The following is an 18260-nucleotide window of genomic DNA, read 5'->3' as shown; positions in this document are numbered from 1 at the left end:
ACTGTTATGGTGTTATAGATTAGAAAGACGACGGTTCGTTTCTGAAGCAATGGCATAGCATAAGGTTAAGATTAGGGCGGCAGGTAGCCTAGTGGTTATAGCGTTGGGCCAGTAACCCGAAAGGTTGCTGGATCGAATCCCCGAGCTGACAAGGTATAAATCCTTTGTTCTGCCCCTGAACAAGGCAGTTAACCCACTGTTCCCCGGGTAGGCCGTAAACTGACTTGCCTAGTTAAATAAAGGTTTAAATAAATAAATAACAAAAAAGGTTAAGATAAGACGTGTTACGTTGAGTGTAAGACTTTTAGTTGCGAGGTGAGACGTATGAAGACGATTAGAATTAAGGATAGGGCTTCTGTGAAATGCTGACATTTGGAGGGATACACAAAACATAACCACTCACACACACACACACACAAAAGCAGGAGGGATACTGCATCTTTATACAAATACACCAACACTCATACATGTAGAGGGAGGGAGGGATACTGCATCTTTTCTCTGTGGCGGCTGCAGGTTAAGGCCTTTCCTTACCTGCTGGGCCTGCTGTAGGAGCTCCATGCGCTCCTGTAAGATCTGACTGTCATACTGGCGGCTCTGCCTGAGTATCTGCCTCCGCAGTTTGTCCACGGCTAGCCCCAGCTCCTCCCTCTGCCTGTCGGACAGAGACTCTGCCACCGCACGCCCCCCGGGCTCCTGCTGCAGAGCGTTATACAGCGTAGCCTCCAGCTCCGCGATCCTCTGTCATACAGCCACACACACACACAGGCATGCCACTGTGATCATGGCATAGATGGAAAACACTGTTCCACTTTATATCTAGTGTTGCTATAATGATGTGTTGTTCATGGCAATTGCATAGTAACTAAAGTGTAGGTGCTAAGTACACTTTGTTACATAGTACTTACAACTATGTCTTATTACGCCAGTGTAGTTACCATGTAAATACATGCTTCTACTGACACAATATAAAGTGGAACTAAAAACACAAATACACACCAAAAAAAACACTGAATAAAATGTATAAATGGAAGTGAATGCTACATACTCTTACTGTTGCCTGACTTTAAAAGTGTTAACACTCGCAGGGCTGCTGGCCCAGACAGCATCCCTAGCCGCGTCCTCAGAGTATGCGCAGACCAGCTGGCTGGTGTGTTTACGGACATATTCAATCGCTCCCTATCCCAGTCGGTTGTCCCCACATGCTTCAAGATGGACACCATTGTTCTTGTTCGCAACAAAGCTCAGGTACCTGAACTAAATGACTATCGTCCCTTTGCAGTCACTTCTGTCATCATGAAGTGCTTTGAGAGACTAGTCAAGGAGCATATCACCTCCACCCGACCTGATACTCTAGACCCAGTTCAATTTGCTTACCACCCCAATAGGTCCACTGACGATGCAATCGCCATGACACTGCACACTGCCCTATCCCATCTGGACAAGAGGACTACCTATGTAAGAATGCTGTTCATTGACAACAGCTCAGCATTTAATACCATGGTACCCTCCAAACTCGTCATTAAGCTCGAGACCCAGGGTCTCGACCCCACCCTGTACAACTGGGTCCTGGACTTTCTTGACAGCCCCCCCAGGTGGTGAAGGTAGGAAACATATCCACCCCGCTGATCCTCAAAACTGGGGCCCTACAAGGGTGCGTTCTCAGCCCTCTCCTGTACTCCTTGTTCACCCATGACTGCGTGGCCAAGCACGGTTCCAACTAAATCATCACGTTTCAAGACACTACAGTTTTAGGCTTGATTACCAACAACAACGAGATGGTCTACAGGGAGGAGGTGAGGGCCCTCGGAGTGTAGTGTCAGGAAAATAACCTCTCACTCAACGTCAACAAAACAAAGGAGATGATCGTGGACTTCAGGAAACAGCAGAGGGAGCATTGTCGGAACTAGAAGCACAAGCATTTTGCTACACTCGCATTAAAATCCGCGAACCAATACAATTTGATTTGACTTACAGTGGGGCAAAAAGTATTTAGTCAGCCACCAATTGTGCAAGTTCTCCCACTTAAAAAGATGAGAGGCCTGTAATTTTCATCATAGGTACACTTCAACTATGACAGACAAAATGAGAAAAAAAATCCAGAAAATCACATTGTAGGATTTTTAATGAATGTATTTGCAAATTATGGTGGAAAATAAGTATTTAGTCAATAACAAAAGTTAATCTAAATACTTTGTTATATACCCTTTGTTGGCAATGACAGAGGTGAAATGTTTTCTGTAAGTCTTCAAAAGGTTTTCACACACTGTTGCTGTTATTTTGGCCCATTCCATGCAGATCTCCTCTAGAGCAGTGATGTTTTGGGGCTGTTGCTGGGCAACACGGACTTTCAACTCCCTCCAGATTTTCTATGGGGTGGGATCTGGAGACTGGCTAGGCCACTCCAGGACCTTGAAATACTTCTTACGAAGCCACTTCTTCGTTGCCCGGGCGGTGTGTTTGGGATCATTGTCATGCTGAAAGACCCAGCCACGTTTCATCTTCAATGCCTTTGCTGATGGAAGGAGATTTTCACTCAAAATCTCACGATACATGGCCCCATTCATTCTTTCCTTTACACGGATCAGTCGTCCTGGTCCCTTTGCAGAAAAACAGCCCCAAAGCATGATGTTTCCACCCCCATGCTTCACAGTAGGTATGGTGTTCTTTGGATGCAACTCAGCATTCTTTGTCCTCCAAACACGACGAGTTGAGTTTTTACCAAAAAGTTATATTTTGGTTTCATCTGACCATATGACATTCTCCCAATCTTCTTCTGGATCATCCACATGCTCTCTAGCAAACTTCAGACGGGCCTGGACATGTACTGGCTTAAGCAGGGGGACACGTCTGGCACTGCAGGATTTGAGTCCCTGGCGGCGTAGTGTGTTACTGATGGTAGGCTTTGTTACTTTGGTCCCAGCTCTCTGCAGGTCATTCACTAGGTCCCCCCGCGTCGTTCTGGGATTTTTGCTCACCGTTCTTGTGATCATTTTGACCCCACGGGGTGAAATCTTGCGTGGAGCCCCAGATCGAGGGAGATTATCAGTGGTCTTGTATGTCTTCCATTTCCTAATAATTGCTCCCACAGTTGATTTCAGCATTTTGTCTGTCATAGTTGAAGTGTACCTATGATGAAAATTACAGGCCTCTCATTTTAAGTGGGAGAACTTGCACAATTGGTGGCTGACTAAATACTTTTTTTGCCCCACTGTATATGGTGGCAGTGAGTCTTGAATCCAGTTAGGGATTTGAAGAACATAAAACATACGGGCTGTTTATATGCCTTTACTCCGTACTCAGGCATTCACACATCTATAGCCTACGTTTGTTCCCTCCAAAACACCTTCTCATTAGAATCACACATTTCCCTCAGGCATTGAGTCTTAAAGTACTAGGGATATGTCTGAACAGTGAACGCTCAGCCATACTTCCCCACTCAGTAGGGCATGTCTCTTTCTGTCCTTTAGTACCCAGTGCAAACAGGGATTCATTGAGGTAAAAGATGCAGTATCCCGACAACACAAACTCAAACAGGGTTTGGTCTCTGGGTTCGTGATGTTTGATGGGTTTACATCAGCTAGAGGGCTGACAGTGTGTCTAGATGAAGGCCTACAACATGCTCGCACTTTACGAAACTAAATGTGATCTTGATTAGAACTGGTGCTCGATAATATAATGACCATTGGGTTTTTATAATATTAGAACAATAAATGCCATCCAGCAGATGCTTTTATCTAAAGCGTCCCAGGAATCGAACCCACTATCGTAACATTAAAGGCACCATGTTCTACCAACTGAGCTACAGAGGACAAGCACCCATGTTCCTACAAGCAGGAGACAGCTGTAGAGTAAACCCTCCTGTCCCATCGTGCTGCTGTGTCGTACCATGTAGGCCTGATCCAGGGCCTGCTTCCTGTAGTCCAGCTCCTCCTCCAGGAAGCCCTTCTGCTTACTGAACAGGTCCTGGAACAGCCACAGCACAGAGGATATGACATCCCAGGATTTGACATCACAAGATATGATTTCACATCAAGACAACGGTGTCGTGTACCGTATGTGGAAGTTGTAGAAGAACCACTGATGCGTGTTCAGTTTGTCTTTTTCCTCTCACCTTCTCATTCTCCAGGTCAATCATCTTCTGCGTCAGGGCTGCCTCTGTGCTGTCTATCTGCTTTAACCACTATGGAGAGAGAGAGAATGAATTCCACAGTAGATAATGAATATGACCAGTAGGTGTCAGTAAAGGCAGGCTGAGTGTCGATGAGGAGGAGAGAGACTGACCTTCTCACACATTGAGAGAACCGTCCTCGCCTGAATGACGACAACCTGCTCCTCGTTACGCAAGTTCTGGAGAGGAAGAGGAGGAAAGAAAGGGATAGAGGACAGGGGGGGGGGGGGGGAGAATTAAAGTATTTAAGATTTTAATTGAGAAGTAAAATTAGCCGTGTGAGTTTTACTAAGAGCATTAGGAAGAGTGGAGACTAATGTGAACTCACCCCATTATCTCCCAGGATATCCAGCTTCTTCATCAGATCTGGAATAACCACATCCTAAAGAGGGTTCACACATCCAGTTCATATAAGGAGAGAGAGAGAGAGAGGGGAAGAGCGAGACAGACAGAGAGAGAGAGATACCTTGATGCCCTCCTGATGACAGTATATCTGCAGAGCGCTGTTGGTGTTCTCTGGGAAGGTGGTCATGTGGAAGCCCATGGCAGGAGACCTGCGTTCCCTCTCCTATTGGACAACACAGACAGTTAACCCCACCCTCGTACACACACACAATCCTCCCCATCCACTTCATGTGCCACAAAAAGTCAGCCCCCTAAAGAGACAGCACAATCCAACTAACATCCTGATTGGGTAGGTTGGTGAGTGAGAGTGTTAAGTGAATGGGTCATGGTTGGGAACTGAACTGAATGATGTACAGTACTTACATGATGAGGATAGCACGAATCTGTCCAAATAAAGTGGGTGGAGAAACAGGTTTTTGAAGGCGACTCAAACCAAAGCAAATGGGGTTTTAAAACATATTCAAAATGTACGAGTGTGTAAGTGACTGAAGATCTTTGGGTCCGTTATGGGTCCACCCTTCCTTAGGAGTCTGTGTATTAGGAGTTGATCTCATCTCGGAAGTGATAGAGTATATATTCTATGACGTCATAACAAAAGACACAGATCCTATGTCAGTTGTTGGAGGCAGTGTGATAGACGGAAGTGATAGAGTATATATTCTATGATGTCATAACAAAAGACACAGATCCTATGTCAGTTGTTGGAGGCAGTGTGATAGACGGAAGTGATAGAGTATATATTCTATGATGTCATAACAAAAGACACAGATCCTATGTCAGTTGTTGGAGGCAGTGTGATAGACGGAAGTGATAGAGTATATATTCTATGATGTCATAACAAAAGACACAGATCCTATGTCAGTTGTTGGAGGCAGTGTGATTGAAACAAGTGAAACCTGAAAAGGTGGAAAGCTATGCAGTCAATCTTCTGTTGAGAACATTTAAAAAGAAAATCCAGGACATGTGTGACTAATGGTTTGAAAGTCATGTATAGAAACTGAAATAAACACACATTTGTTTATGAAAGTAAATCAAACTTAAGAACTACATGCAGGGAGGGGAGACAAATGAACAAAGATGGGGTGGATGGTGAACTTAAATACATTTTATTCCATACACATTTATATTCATCTCACTTAAGACAACATTCTTGTACATCTTTCAACTTCAAAAACACAAGGTTCCAGTTCAGTGGGGATGGTAAGGCAGTCAGAAAGCAAAACGAGGAAATACAGAGTACATACAATGGGTCGAAGCACAGTAGTGTGTGTGTGTGTGTGTGTGTGTCTGTGTGTGTGTGTGTGTGTTTGTATTCTGGTCACTGTATGTAGGTCCTGCGTCGGGTGTGCAGGCCGGTGTCACCCCCTGGGGACAGTTTGATGGTCGTACACTCTCTTACTTCCAGCTCTAGCACTCTGAATTCCAGCAGCTCATTCTGGTCCCTCGAGTCCTGCACCTCTGCCTGCAGCTTCGACTCAGCCTGCTGTAACACACACATCTACAAACACACACACACACACACACACACACACATTAAAGTATACACTCAAAATGTGCCACATCCTTGTGTTCTTTCCTTCCAGATGGCTCACAGGACAGTGTTGAGTGACAGAGGAAGTAGGAGGCGTCTTACCTTGTCGTGGAGTTCCTGATTGGCCCTGATGAGGTACTGCTTCTCCTCCACCCACTTAGAGTCCTGGAGAAACATACACAGTCACACACGTCTCAGAAGAAAACAAAAGCATCACAACACAGAATCACAGGGGAGAAAAAGAGAACCATGCCACCCAGAAGGGATACTGAACATACATCAAGCACCAAAACCCTAACAGATCCAGCCCCTACCCGAGCTGCTTTACAACAAAGACTCACGAGCCCAAAATAAGTGAAATAATTATTTCAAACCGTGAACAGCATAAGACAAACAGAGGAAAGTGGTGTAGCATGGCTTTATTGAACAAAAAATGAAAACAGAGAGGAAGAACACCACCAGTATTACAGTGAACAACATGCAGATCAGAGGAACAGGAATATTGAGACCCCCAAGCCCCCCCACCAGATGTGCGAGCAGTGCAACAAGGCCACAGTGGCACAAAACGGTAACATGCAGTAAACCAATGTGACGCATGCAACAGGTAATAGAGAATGACAGGGGATAGCTAGGAGTTCTGACCTCTGTGAAACGCTGCCCAGTCTTAGATCTGTTCAATCGAATTAAATCATTCTGAGCATTCAACAATCAGATGGAACACTTATGCGATCTGCATTCGCTATCCATTGGTTTTGACCCCAAATCCAGATAGTCTTCACTACATATATTTCACTCTGATTTTACAAATGTGATTGCTTAAAACATGGAAATAATCTAATTGACATATCTTTACAGAGGAATGTAGTAAGATGATTTCCACATAATGTGATTATTATAATAATTGTTTTTATCAACCTTGTGTCTGTCATAGTCATGTCTGTAAATGGTATCATTTGGTATGATTGGTGGATTTGTTTGGCATGACGTAACATTCCATCAAGTTGATCATGAGTAGATCTAATGCCGATTGGCTCTTTTCCAGTGTCAACAATGGTTGGAGCATGCAAATAGGGCAGAGTTGTGACATCAGAGCGACATCACAGGATTCTGCAGCAGATCCGGCCGGCGTAGCACCAGGCCAAAAGCAAAGCCCCCAGACAGACAAGCAGCAGGGTCAATGAGAGCGGAGCAGCCAAGAGACCTCCCAGTCTTCTCCCCGCCCTTTTTCTCCTTTACCTGCCCCCTCTCGGCTAACGCCTTCTCCAGGTCACCAATCTTTGCCTTGCAGCCTATTAGATCCGCCTGCAACTGCTCACGGTTCTGCGGGAACAGGAACAGAGGCCAGAGTCAAATTAGTTGAATAGAGTTAGTGCTGGGCTGGAACAAAAGCCTGTACATCCTGCAGCCCTTCAAGAACAAAGAACATGAAATATTGTACACATGTTTTGAGACAGTGATGGTCACATCAGGAGTTTATGGATAGATTTTAGGGGAAGGTGTTAGGGGTCATAAAGGGGTAGGCGCCAAAGGTTAAAGCTACTAACCCTGGCTTCTCTCTCAGCGTCGTGCGACCCCCCAGCCTGTTCCTGCAGGAGGGCGTAGGCCCGCTGGAGAGCCTGGTACTCTCTGGTCAGCTGTCTGAACCTCAGTTCTGCCTCTTCACGAGATACACCCTGGAGGAACAGAGACAGGGTCAAACACACACCTGAACACCATTAAATTTGCGCAAGCGTTTACCCACTTACAGCTGAAAAATGCATTGAAAATATAGGGAGTGTTACTTTATTCAGTGAAGGGCCATCAGCATTTACGCACCAATTTATTTTACCAATACACCACTGCTAAACAGCAAATACACACACACACATCGCTCTTCCGTGACCTGGAAACCAATGAGTGGTCAAGGAGTGTCAATTCTTTAATAGGCTAACGGAAGACGGTCCTCACCTCCTCAATAGCCTCCTTTTCGTGAGGAAGCACAAGTGTATCCTTCCCGAGTTTTGAAATCAGCCACACCCCCTTTAAAATCAGCTATTGGTTTCATGAATGAGTAAAGCATGCAAACATTTAAAAACGATGTGCTACTTATCCTTTTTATCTACAAAATGTCTTGCACAACCAGCTACATTTATTCATCACTTTAGAAATGTATTTTGGGATTCCACCCTGTAAAAATTATTTGCCTGATGACTCACGATTGGAGAAGGAGAGTTATTTCATTTCAAAAGGATCCCAGAAAGGACGGAGGAGGGAGGATGCAGGAGTTGAGCAAATCCAATTGAGTAAAGGCCACAGACACACACTTACGTCTTCCAGGTCCTCCTCGGGTGTAGCGGGGGTACGGTCCGTGAGGTCAGTGATGTAAGAGGTCAGAGAGGACGTTTCAGAGTCCACAGACTCCTCGTCAAATCCAAAATACGTCTCCACAACATGCCTCTGGAGAGAGAGAGAGAGAGAAGATGGGGGGGGCAAGAGGATCTGTAACATATTGACTTGCACACTCACAAAAAAAAACACACCCATTCTTATATAGAAGTAGTGCCTACTGAAAGTCTACCCATCCCTTAATCAGATGCGGTTGCCTTAAAATTAAATCTAAAAAGGATGACATTTTCCTACAGATCTACACAACATACTCCATACTTTAAAGTTAGACATTTTGTTTTATTGATACAAAATGGAGATGAGTGTGAAGAAATGCAATCAATGCAAGAGTGAATACTTGGTGGAAGAACCGTTACAGCTGTGAATCATTTTTTAATAAGATCCTACCAGCCTTGCACAACTCTGAGGACAACATACAGTATATCAATTGTTTTTGTCAAAAATGCTCAAGCTCAGGAAATTTTGGTTGGGAATCATTGACAGACAGCAATATTCAAAGCTTGTCTCTGACTTTCAAGCAAATTTAAGTCAGGACCACTCAGGAATACTCAACACCTCTTGGAAAGCTATGTCATTGGCATTCACTTTTGTGTAATTGTTCACCTTAAAAATAAAACTATATCCCAGGATTAGGTATTCAAATCCAATATAGCACAACACAGAGTGCAACCCTCTGTATTGTCTAGTATTGTGGTGGCAGCATCATGTATGCTTGTCGCCGGCAGGGACTGAGGAATTTATCAGGATAAAAATAAATATGAAAGGAGCAAAGCCCAGGTAAAAAGAATGAGGAAAACCCATTGTAGAACTTTGAAAACCTAACCCTGAGATAATTACATGTTTCAGCTATAAAATCACACAAGTTTTAATGCCAAAGACACACCAGAATGGCTTTTCAAGAGGTGTTGAGTGTTCCAGAATGGTCCAATCTCAGTCTGGACTTAGATCTGCTGGAAAAATCAGAGACGAGGTTTAAATATTGCTGTCCATCAATGATTCCCAACCAAATGTATTGAACTTGAGCAATTTTGTCAAAAACAATGGATATACAGTATGTTTCCCTAAGAGTTGTGCAGAGTTGGTAGAATCGTATTTAAAATTATTCACAGCTGGCAAAGGTGCTTCCACCAATGATTAACTCTCAGATTTTTTTCTATTAGATTTGGCAAACATTCTAATATTTTTCTTTCACTTTGAAAGTGTGGAGTAGGTTGTGAAGATCGGTAGCAAAAAAAACATGCAAGGCTGTGCAAGGGGTGTGTAGACTTTCACTAGCGACTGTAGACGGTCCATCAACCTCGGAACAATCACTTCCATATTCCTTACCATCGGATTAAGAAACCAAAACTCTCCTCACAATATTCTCTAAAAAGAAAGGCTAATCTCGTCCTTCCCATTGGTTTTATAGACTCAACAACATTCTCTAAAACCACCGTATCTTTCCCATTATGTTCAGGTCCAATCCACTCAGTCAACTCAAAATGGTTGCTATACTACAATAAAGTCCTTACCATCGTGTTTGTAGGTCATCTCCTGACAACCAGAGAAGTAGAGACAGACCATAGCACACAGGCCGATAAAGAAGGAGAAGTAGAGGATGAGCTGGAAGTACTCATACATACTGTTGTTATACTAGAACCCCCCCCCCGACAAATCTAGTATCTTCCAAGGCAATCTACACTGTACGTGCCAGTCCTCGAGCACTGAGCTCTGACGCACAACCGTGTCTCAGTCGCGCACTCCGCAGACAAAGACGGAGCGAGAGAGGAGTGTTAACTAGCATTCACTCCTCCCAAAGGGAGAAGAAAAAAAACTGGATGATCTTTAAGATCGTCTCCAGGCCTGCGAGGTAGCAGTGGAATACTTCTCCATTCCAGTCAAACTCTTTCCATAAGTGTGTTCTGTTCCATTCCCAGTTTGAGAGTCCTAATTGACGTTTTCGGTTTGAGGTTAATAGTCTCGATAACCCTCCCAGTTTGAGAGTGGAGCGTTCCAGTCCCAACAGCTAGCTCCAGTTATAGATGCAGGGAGTGTGTTGAATCTTCCGTCACCTCCTCCCTTAACATACATCACTGACTCTGCAAACTCTATTGAGAACCCAGCCCAATTGCGCTAATCGTGCCTCCTCATCAACACCTTATCTACCTATCATTCTGAGCTGAACAACAGGTGTCATCGTTCCCCTATGAGCCCAATTATAAAACACAGAGTCGCACAGTTGCGCTCACACAAACTACACAAAGACAAATCAAAAACACACATAGTTCTCCATTGAGCCCAATTACACAGAACCAGTGCATCGGCATCATGGGAAGAGACAGTTGCTAAGTGACAACACCACAGGATCAACAGTGTGTGACCAGAGATAGAGAACACAACAAAGAAATGCCTAGTGCTAGAAAACAAAAAACCCACGTATACAAACACAAACACACAGACAGAAGGACAAAGGGAGCAGTAGTCCTACTTTAGGTGGTAGTTTGAGGGTTTTTCTTCGGTTATTTTTGCAGAGCATCAGTCTGTCACGTTCCTGTGGCCAAAAAGGAGCAGAGGACAGTTTAGGATTTCGACTCCACACCACATGCATTGTGTACGTATGAGTATGTATGAGAATGCTTTGTTTGATGTGGGACTGATCCTTAACCTGACAAACTAATTGTACTAATCTAGGCCATCTATCATCCCCTGCGTGTGAATTACTGGAGACAGAATCGGAATACGGTGTGATTTAGGCTTGTCAAAATGCACCCATGTTAAAAAGTGAGACGAGTATGATTCTCAACAGAAGCAGGGTCAAGAAATTATGACAAAGAGTTGTATACAACACCTTAAATCAGAGGCAAGGAGCCAGCGGAACATCATGCAAATGAGTGAATTTTCAGCAAGGCTCTGATTTAAGGTGATTAGAAAGGAGAGAGAGGGTGGTGGGTGGGTGGGTGGTTGGTGAGGGTCTGGAGGGCAGCCCAGGTGTACAGAGGACCAACATGTTACCCAACAGTTCACTGACCCTAACGGCACCCATTTTATCCTACTGTTTCAATGTACTCTGGTAAAATTCAACAAACATCTTTGTTTATGAGCTAGTCGGCTGCCTGATTCACTAATCTCACTACAATAAGGATCTGTCAATGCCCTATTATTTGGAAGCTCGGGTGATTTAAAGATCAGATAAACTGCAGTGTGAATGTCTGTGTGTCCGTCTCCCTAACCTGCGTGAGTTCGTCGATGATGCCTCGTTGCTCGGCAACCTGCAGCTTGAGGAACTCCACTTCCTGTTCCTCGTGGGCGTGGCTTAGGTCTGTCAGGGAGGTAGGCCTCTTCAGCTGCTGGGGCTGCTGGGAACGAGAGTGCGCCTTCTCCTTCTGAGAGGGAGGGAGGGAGGGAGGAGAGACATTCTCAGGGTTAGACAACTCGAGCAGTGAGGTCAAGAGAGACAGGATTTCCTGAAACATAACGTAACTTTAAGTTGTGCAAGGTGACTTTGTAATCAAGGAGAATTGCAAATACTGCAGTCACACAGATGCTGCTACCTAATCATCTTGATGCTTTTTCTCAATGTCCACTGGAGGTCTCCCTTTCCCTCCATTTCACAGAGCAATTACAAATCTCACATGGTACCTACTGTACAATGTATACTGTTCAAAAATATAAAAACGCTCATGTTTCATGAGCTGAAATAAAAGATCCCAGAAATGTTCCATATGCACAAAAAGCTTATTTCTCAACATTTGTGCACAAATTAGTTTACATTGCTGTTAGGGAGCATTTCTAATTTGCCAATATAATCCATCCACCTGACAGGTGTGACATATCAAGAAGCAGATTAAAAATAATCATTACATAGGAGCACCTCATGCTGGGGATAATAAAAGGCCACTCTAAAATGTGCAGTCTTGTCACAAAGCACAATGCCACAGATGTCTGCAGTTGACATGCTGACTGCTAGAATGTCCACCAGAGCTGTTGCCAGAGAATTTAATGTTAATTTCTCTACCATAATCCACCACCAGCGTCATTTTAGAGAATTTGGCAGTACGTCCAACCGGCCTCACAACCCCAGATCACTTGTAACCACGCCAGCCCAGGACCCTCAATATCAGGCTTCCAAATGGTATCCAAATACTTCCAAATGGTGTCCTCTTCCCATCATGAAGGAGACATGACAAGGAAAGTAGACAAAAGAGGATATTTCTGGTTCTCTCACCATCTCTGCGTTCTCTCTGCTGAGGTTCTTGAGTTTCTCCTCCATGCGCTGCAGAGTCTGCAGAAGGTCATCATTCTTCTTCGACATCCTCTTATACTTATCTAACAGGGGCTTCATCTGACTCTCTGCCTCACGCACCCTCTTCAACTGACAGAGATGGAGGGAGAAAACAAGAGAAATAGTGACAGATGAGATGTGTAGACCTATTTTTATATACCTGCACATTTCCATAACACCCCTTCAATGTTCCCATAAGTCCCCATAATGTCCCTACAATGTTCAGCTATCCACCAAGTTATTGTCTGTGTGTGTTTGTGTACGTGTGTGTTCCTCACCAGTTCATTCCTCTCATCTGCCAGCAGTGCGTTTCTGTCCTCCAGCTTCCTGGTAACAGAGTGGAGCTCAGCTATCTTCAGCTGGAACCTCCTCGCATCCCGAAGATCTTCCACCTCCTGAGAGAGACAGACACAGAGAGAGAGAGAGAGACACAGAAAGAGAGAGACAGAAATTGGGGAGATGATTAGAGACAAAGACCATGTGTGAATGAGTTGACCACCAGGTTTTTGAAAAATACCATGTCAGTAAAATGTGTTTGTGCACAAGTGTGTGCTTGCCTGTGTGTGTGTGTATTTTAAAAATGGGGCTGTCCTCACCTGGTTGTTGATATAGTCCTGGGTTTCCCCCAGGGTAGGGACTACCTCTCTCTTGGGACTGCCGTGGTGCCTCTCTGCCTCCCTGACTTGGCCCAGCTGCTCGTCCAGAGCCTCCTTCTGCAGCTGGAGCTTCTGAGCATAACCTGCCTGCAACCCCAGCTCCCTCTCCAACGCAGACACCACACGGTCCTTCCCCTTCAGCTCATCCATCTAAGAAAGATGGGAGGATGGAGAGGAGGAGAGAGGGAGACAAAGAGCGATATGAGAGCGAAAGAAAGGTGAGAGAGAGAGTGATAGTTTACTCTGGAACTCGCCCGCCTTAACCCGACCTGCACTCTCTTTCTACCCCATTGTTCCCTTCCTCCACCAACGGCTCATCCTTTCCCAACCACAGACGAGTGAACGAACAAGTATGCGACACCAACGCCGTTGAGTGTAATTCATTTATGAATCCTAGTTCACACTCCCCCTTCTCTCTTCCGGTCTTCATCTCACTGCCCAGCTCACTCTCGCCTCCTTTCCCTCTCCTTATCCCAGTAAAATGATATTAGTCAAATGGCCTGGCTGTAAAACCGGTTAGAGATACCTCTTTTATGGCCCTGTGCTAGCATGCTGTGTTCTTCTGTCTTGTCGTCAACAGTCGGTGTGTGTTACCTGTGCTACCCTGGGTCTCTGAAAAGCAAAACTACACAGTGTGAAATAGAACTGGAGATCAACATAGGACACAGTGCAATTCAAGCTACTGATCAGATCGAGTGCATACAGGGAAGTGCATGCAGGGAACTCAGCAGTACAGGATCTGAGGAATCAGTCTATTGCTTGAGGGTAATTCCAGTTTCACTTAACTATGGTTTATGTTGGTTTGGAATTTGGTTAACTTTCAGGTCACTCAGCACCAGACAACCATGTCGTCTCTCACATGGTCTTGTTTGATGTGGGTTAGGATCAATCAGGGGTTATGTGATCGGGCTAAGGCGTGGTGGCCATGTTACGGTCGACTCACCACCCTTCGGATGTCTCTCTCGCAGTCTCTCTTGATGCGGTTGATCTCATCCTGGTGCTGCTGGTAGGCTGTTCGGAGGTCGGCTGCTTTGGCCTTGTCTGCCTGCAGTGCGTTAGCCAGAGCCTCCTCAACCTGCTTCCGTGCCGTCTCCTGCTTCATGACCTGAGGGACCACACACAAACAGACACAATTAGAGTGTATATACACTTCCAAGTACTGGGACCCTGAAGCAATTAAGATGATTCAGGAGATAGTAATGTCATATGACTCTGCTAGTCCAGAAACAAAGAAGACGCTCTGTTTCTTTAAATAAGAACTTTCAAAACCAGACAAAACAGTCAAACTTCTTTTACTGATTCTGATTGACCATGGGGGAAAAAATGACTAAATCTAATACAACAATGCAAGTTGATTCCCAAGGTCAACCTACCTCCTGCTGCAGTTTGAGTCTCTCCCCATCGAAGGCCCTCCTGGCCTCCTCCCGGGCCTCTCCTAGCAGGGCGCTCTTCAGCTTGTCAGCCGCCCCGTCCCTTAGCGCATGGACCAGCCCCTGGAGCCGCTGCACCTCCCCGTCGCGGATCTTAATGGTACGTGATAGCTCCAACTCGTGTTGCCGTGCCAATGACTCACGAGCGGAAGCCAGCTCGCGGAGCTTCTCCTCGTGCAGTTTGGCGCGGAGGTCGGTGAGGACCACTGTGTGTTTGTGTTGTTCCAGCTCCCTGGCTTGCCTCTGCTCCTGGAGACGCTCTCTCAGCTTAGAGACCTACCCAGCGGAAGGAGAGGACGGTGGGATAGAGGACAGGGGAGGAGAGAGGCAAAGGGGAGGAGAGGTTTGCAGGGGAAATAGGAAAAAGAGAGAGTGTTAATGATTTCCTAATAGTATCATTAAGCAATAAGGCCCAAGGAGGTGTGGTATATGGCCAACATACCACGGATAAGGGCTGTTCTTAAGCACAATGCAACGCAGCGTGCCTGGATACAGACCTTAGCCGAGGTATATTGGCCATATAGCACAAACCCCCGAGGTGCCTTATTGTTATTATAAACTGGATACCAATGTAATTAGAGCAGTAAAAATACATGTTTTGTCATACCAGTGGTATATGATCTAATATACCATGGCTGTCAGCCAATCAACATTCTGGGCTCGAACCACCCAGTTTATAATTAACAGTGGATCATTGTATAGAGGGGGCGGGCCTACCTTGCCCTTCTCCTGCTGCAGTTCTATCTGGAAATCCATCAGCTTGCTCCTCAGCTCCTCATTGGCTGTCTGCGGCAAGTCGCCCATGACCTCCGTCCTCTCCTTCCCACGCGTCTTCTTGGAAGGCGGGGCTGAGGTGGGTGTGGTCGATGACATTGTGCTCCGCCCACCCAATCAGAGGACACGACTCAGAGGGGATGAGGAAGTGGAGGAGAATCAGGCGATGCTCTTCCTCCCCACACAGCCTTCCCTATGTAACTTCATCATCCTTGTCTACATCACTGGCTGAAGATCCCCGTCTGTCCTGCAGAGAGCGATAAGAACAACAGGTAAGTAATGTGAAAACAAAAATCATAGGCCAGCAGAGTGGAGCTCGAGGAAAACATTATATTATGAGACCTGGAAACACCCACACATGCTCACACAGACACTTTCAACATCCACAGAGCTCACACAGACACACACCATTTCAACATCCACAGAGCTCACACAGATACACACACTATTTCAACACCCACAGAGAACACACTGGCAGCTCCCCGGCCATTTATCATAATCCAATTCCTCTCCATGGGATCCGCTTAGAGGCTCTATCGTGCATGAAATTCTGTCTGGCCAGGGCAGGGTGGGAGTGGGGCTACTACAGCCAAGAGAACCCTCTACTACTACAGCCAAGAGAACCCTCTACTACTACAGCCAAGAGAACCCTCTACTACTACTACTACAGCCAACAGAACCCTCTACTACTACAGCCAACAGAACCCTCTACTACTACAGCCAACAGAACCCTCTACTACTACTACTACTACTACTACTACTACAGCCAAGTGAACCCTCTACTACTACAGCCAAGAGAACCCTCTACTACTACAGCCAAGAGAACCCTCTACTACTACTACTACTACAGCCAAGAGAACCCTCTACTACTACTACTACTACAGCCAAGAGAACCCTCTACTACTACAGCCAACAGAACCCTCTACTACTACAGCCAACAGAACCCTCTACTACTACTACTACTACTACTACTACTACTACAGCCAAGTGAACCCTCTACTACTACAGCCAAGAGAACCCTCTACTACTACTACTACAGCCAAGAGAACCCTCTACTACTACTACTACTACAGCCAAGAGAACCCTCTACTACTACTACTACTACAGCCAAGAGAACCCTCTACAACTACTACTACAGCCAAGAGAACCCTCTACTACTACTACTACTACTACTACTACTACTACTACTACTACTACTACTACAGCCAACAGAACTCTACTACTACTACAACTACCGCACCCGAGGAGCCTCTACTACTACTGCAGCCGAGAGGAGCCTCTACTACTACTGCCGCAGCCAAGATAACCCTCTACTACTACTACTGCCGCAGCCAAGATAACCCTCTACTACTACTACTGCCGCAGCCAAGATAACCCTCTACTACTACTACTGCCGCAGCCGAGAGGACCCTCTACTACCACTGCCGCAGCCGAGAGAAGCCTCTACTACCACTGCAGCAGCCGAGAGAAGCCTCTACTACCACTGCAGCAGCCGAGAGAAGCCTCTACTACCACTGCAGCAGCCGAGAGAAGCCTCTACTACCACTGCAGCAGCCGAGAGAAGCCTCTACTACCACTGCCGCAGCCGAGAGAAGCCTCTACTACCACTGCAGCAGCCGAGAGAAGCCTCTACTACCACTGCAGCAGCCGAGAGAAGCCTCTACTACCACTGCCGCAGCCGAGAGAAGCCTCTACTACCACTGCCGCAGCCGAGAGGACCCTCTACTACTACTACTGCCGCAGCCGAGAGGACCCTCTACTACTACTACTGCCGCAGCCGAGAGGACCCTCTACTACCACTGCCGCAGCCGAGAGAAGCCTCTACTACCACTGCAGCAGCCGAGAGAACCCTCTACTACCACTGCAGCAGCCGAGAGAAGCCTCTACTACCACTGCAGCAGCCGAGAGAAGCCTCTACTACCACTGCAGCAGCCGAGAGAAGCCTCTACTACCACTGCCGCAGCCGAGAGAAGCCTCTACTACCACTGCAGCAGCCGAGAGAAGCCTCTACTACCACTGCAGCAGCCGAGAGAAGCCTCTACTACTACTACTACAGCCAAGAGAACCCTCTACTACTACTACTACAGCCAAGTGAACCCTCTACTACTACAGCCAAGAGAACCCTCTACTACTACTACTACTACAGCCAAGACAACCCTCTACAACTACTACTACAGCCAAGAGAACCCTCTACAACTACTACTACAGCCAAGAGAACCCTCTACTACTACTACTACTACTACTACTACTACAGCCAACAGAACTCTACTACTACTACTACTACAACTACCGCACCCGAGGAGCCTCTACTACTACTGCAGCCGAGAGGAGCCTCTACTACTACTGCCGCAGCCAAGATAACCCTCTACTACTTCTACAACTCTACTACTACTACTGCCGCAGCCGAGAGGACCCTCTACTACTACTACTGCCGCAGCCGAGAGGACCCTCTACTACCACTGCCGCAGCCGAGAGAAGCCTCTACTACCACTGCAGCAGCCGAGAAAACCCTCTACTACCACTGCAGCAGCCGAGAGAAGCCTCTACTACCACTGCCGCAGCCGAGAGAAGCCTCTACTACCACTGCCGCAGCCGAGAGAAGCCTCTACTACCACTGCAGCAGCCGAGAGAAGCCTCTACTACCACT

The 18260-nt window shown here is 46.1% G+C and overlaps 1 protein-coding gene and 1 long non-coding RNA gene across 5 annotated transcripts in view; one reads left to right on the top strand and one right to left on the bottom strand.

Annotated features, from left to right (window-relative positions):
* LOC149978266 (uncharacterized) overlaps nucleotides 1–7349 on the top strand; it is a 73150-nt gene extending 65801 nt beyond the window's left edge. The window contains exons 2-3 of one of the 2 annotated variants that reach the window (XR_016486253.1): nucleotides 6160–6242; nucleotides 7150–7349. This is a non-coding gene — a long non-coding RNA (uncharacterized LOC149978266). The remainder of the gene's footprint in view (nucleotides 1–6159; nucleotides 6243–7149) is intronic. The other variant, XR_016486252.1, reaches the window with a different exon arrangement.
* The window catches only part of LOC110488646 (janus kinase and microtubule-interacting protein 1), a 37818-nt gene that overhangs the window by 5051 nt on the left and 14507 nt on the right, over nucleotides 1–18260 (bottom strand). For 2 of the 3 annotated variants that reach the window (XM_090198225.1, XM_090198226.1), the window contains exons 2-20: nucleotides 15557–15860; nucleotides 14783–15115; nucleotides 14353–14514; nucleotides 13350–13559; nucleotides 13032–13148; nucleotides 12697–12843; nucleotides 11702–11854; nucleotides 10960–11022; nucleotides 8415–8543; nucleotides 7652–7780; nucleotides 7344–7427; nucleotides 6210–6272; nucleotides 5976–6074; nucleotides 4638–4739; nucleotides 4500–4553; nucleotides 4285–4350; nucleotides 4115–4183; nucleotides 3889–3966; nucleotides 535–741 (exon numbers count right to left, since the gene is read on the bottom strand). In XM_090198225.1, the coding sequence (XP_090054351.1) occupies nucleotides 535–741; nucleotides 3889–3966; nucleotides 4115–4183; nucleotides 4285–4350; nucleotides 4500–4553; nucleotides 4638–4739; nucleotides 5976–6074; nucleotides 6210–6272; nucleotides 7344–7427; nucleotides 7652–7780; nucleotides 8415–8543; nucleotides 10960–11022; nucleotides 11702–11854; nucleotides 12697–12843; nucleotides 13032–13148; nucleotides 13350–13559; nucleotides 14353–14514; nucleotides 14783–15115; nucleotides 15557–15712 (2421 nt within the window). In that variant the 5' untranslated portion in view covers nucleotides 15713–15860. The remainder of the gene's footprint in view (nucleotides 1–534; nucleotides 742–3888; nucleotides 3967–4114; nucleotides 4184–4284; nucleotides 4351–4499; nucleotides 4554–4637; nucleotides 4740–5975; nucleotides 6075–6209; nucleotides 6273–7343; nucleotides 7428–7651; nucleotides 7781–8414; nucleotides 8544–10959; nucleotides 11023–11701; nucleotides 11855–12696; nucleotides 12844–13031; nucleotides 13149–13349; nucleotides 13560–14352; nucleotides 14515–14782; nucleotides 15116–15556; nucleotides 15861–18260) is intronic. The other variant, XM_090198227.1, reaches the window with a different exon arrangement.

Source organism: Oncorhynchus mykiss, chromosome 14 (genome assembly GCF_057628025.1).
Source record: "Oncorhynchus mykiss isolate SJ-2025 chromosome 14, ASM5762802v1, whole genome shotgun sequence".
NCBI classification, from domain to species: Eukaryota; Metazoa; Chordata; class Actinopteri; order Salmoniformes; family Salmonidae; genus Oncorhynchus; species Oncorhynchus mykiss.
Note: the sequence above shows the minus strand (reverse complement) of the source record. Positions and strands in the feature narration are given on the sequence as shown.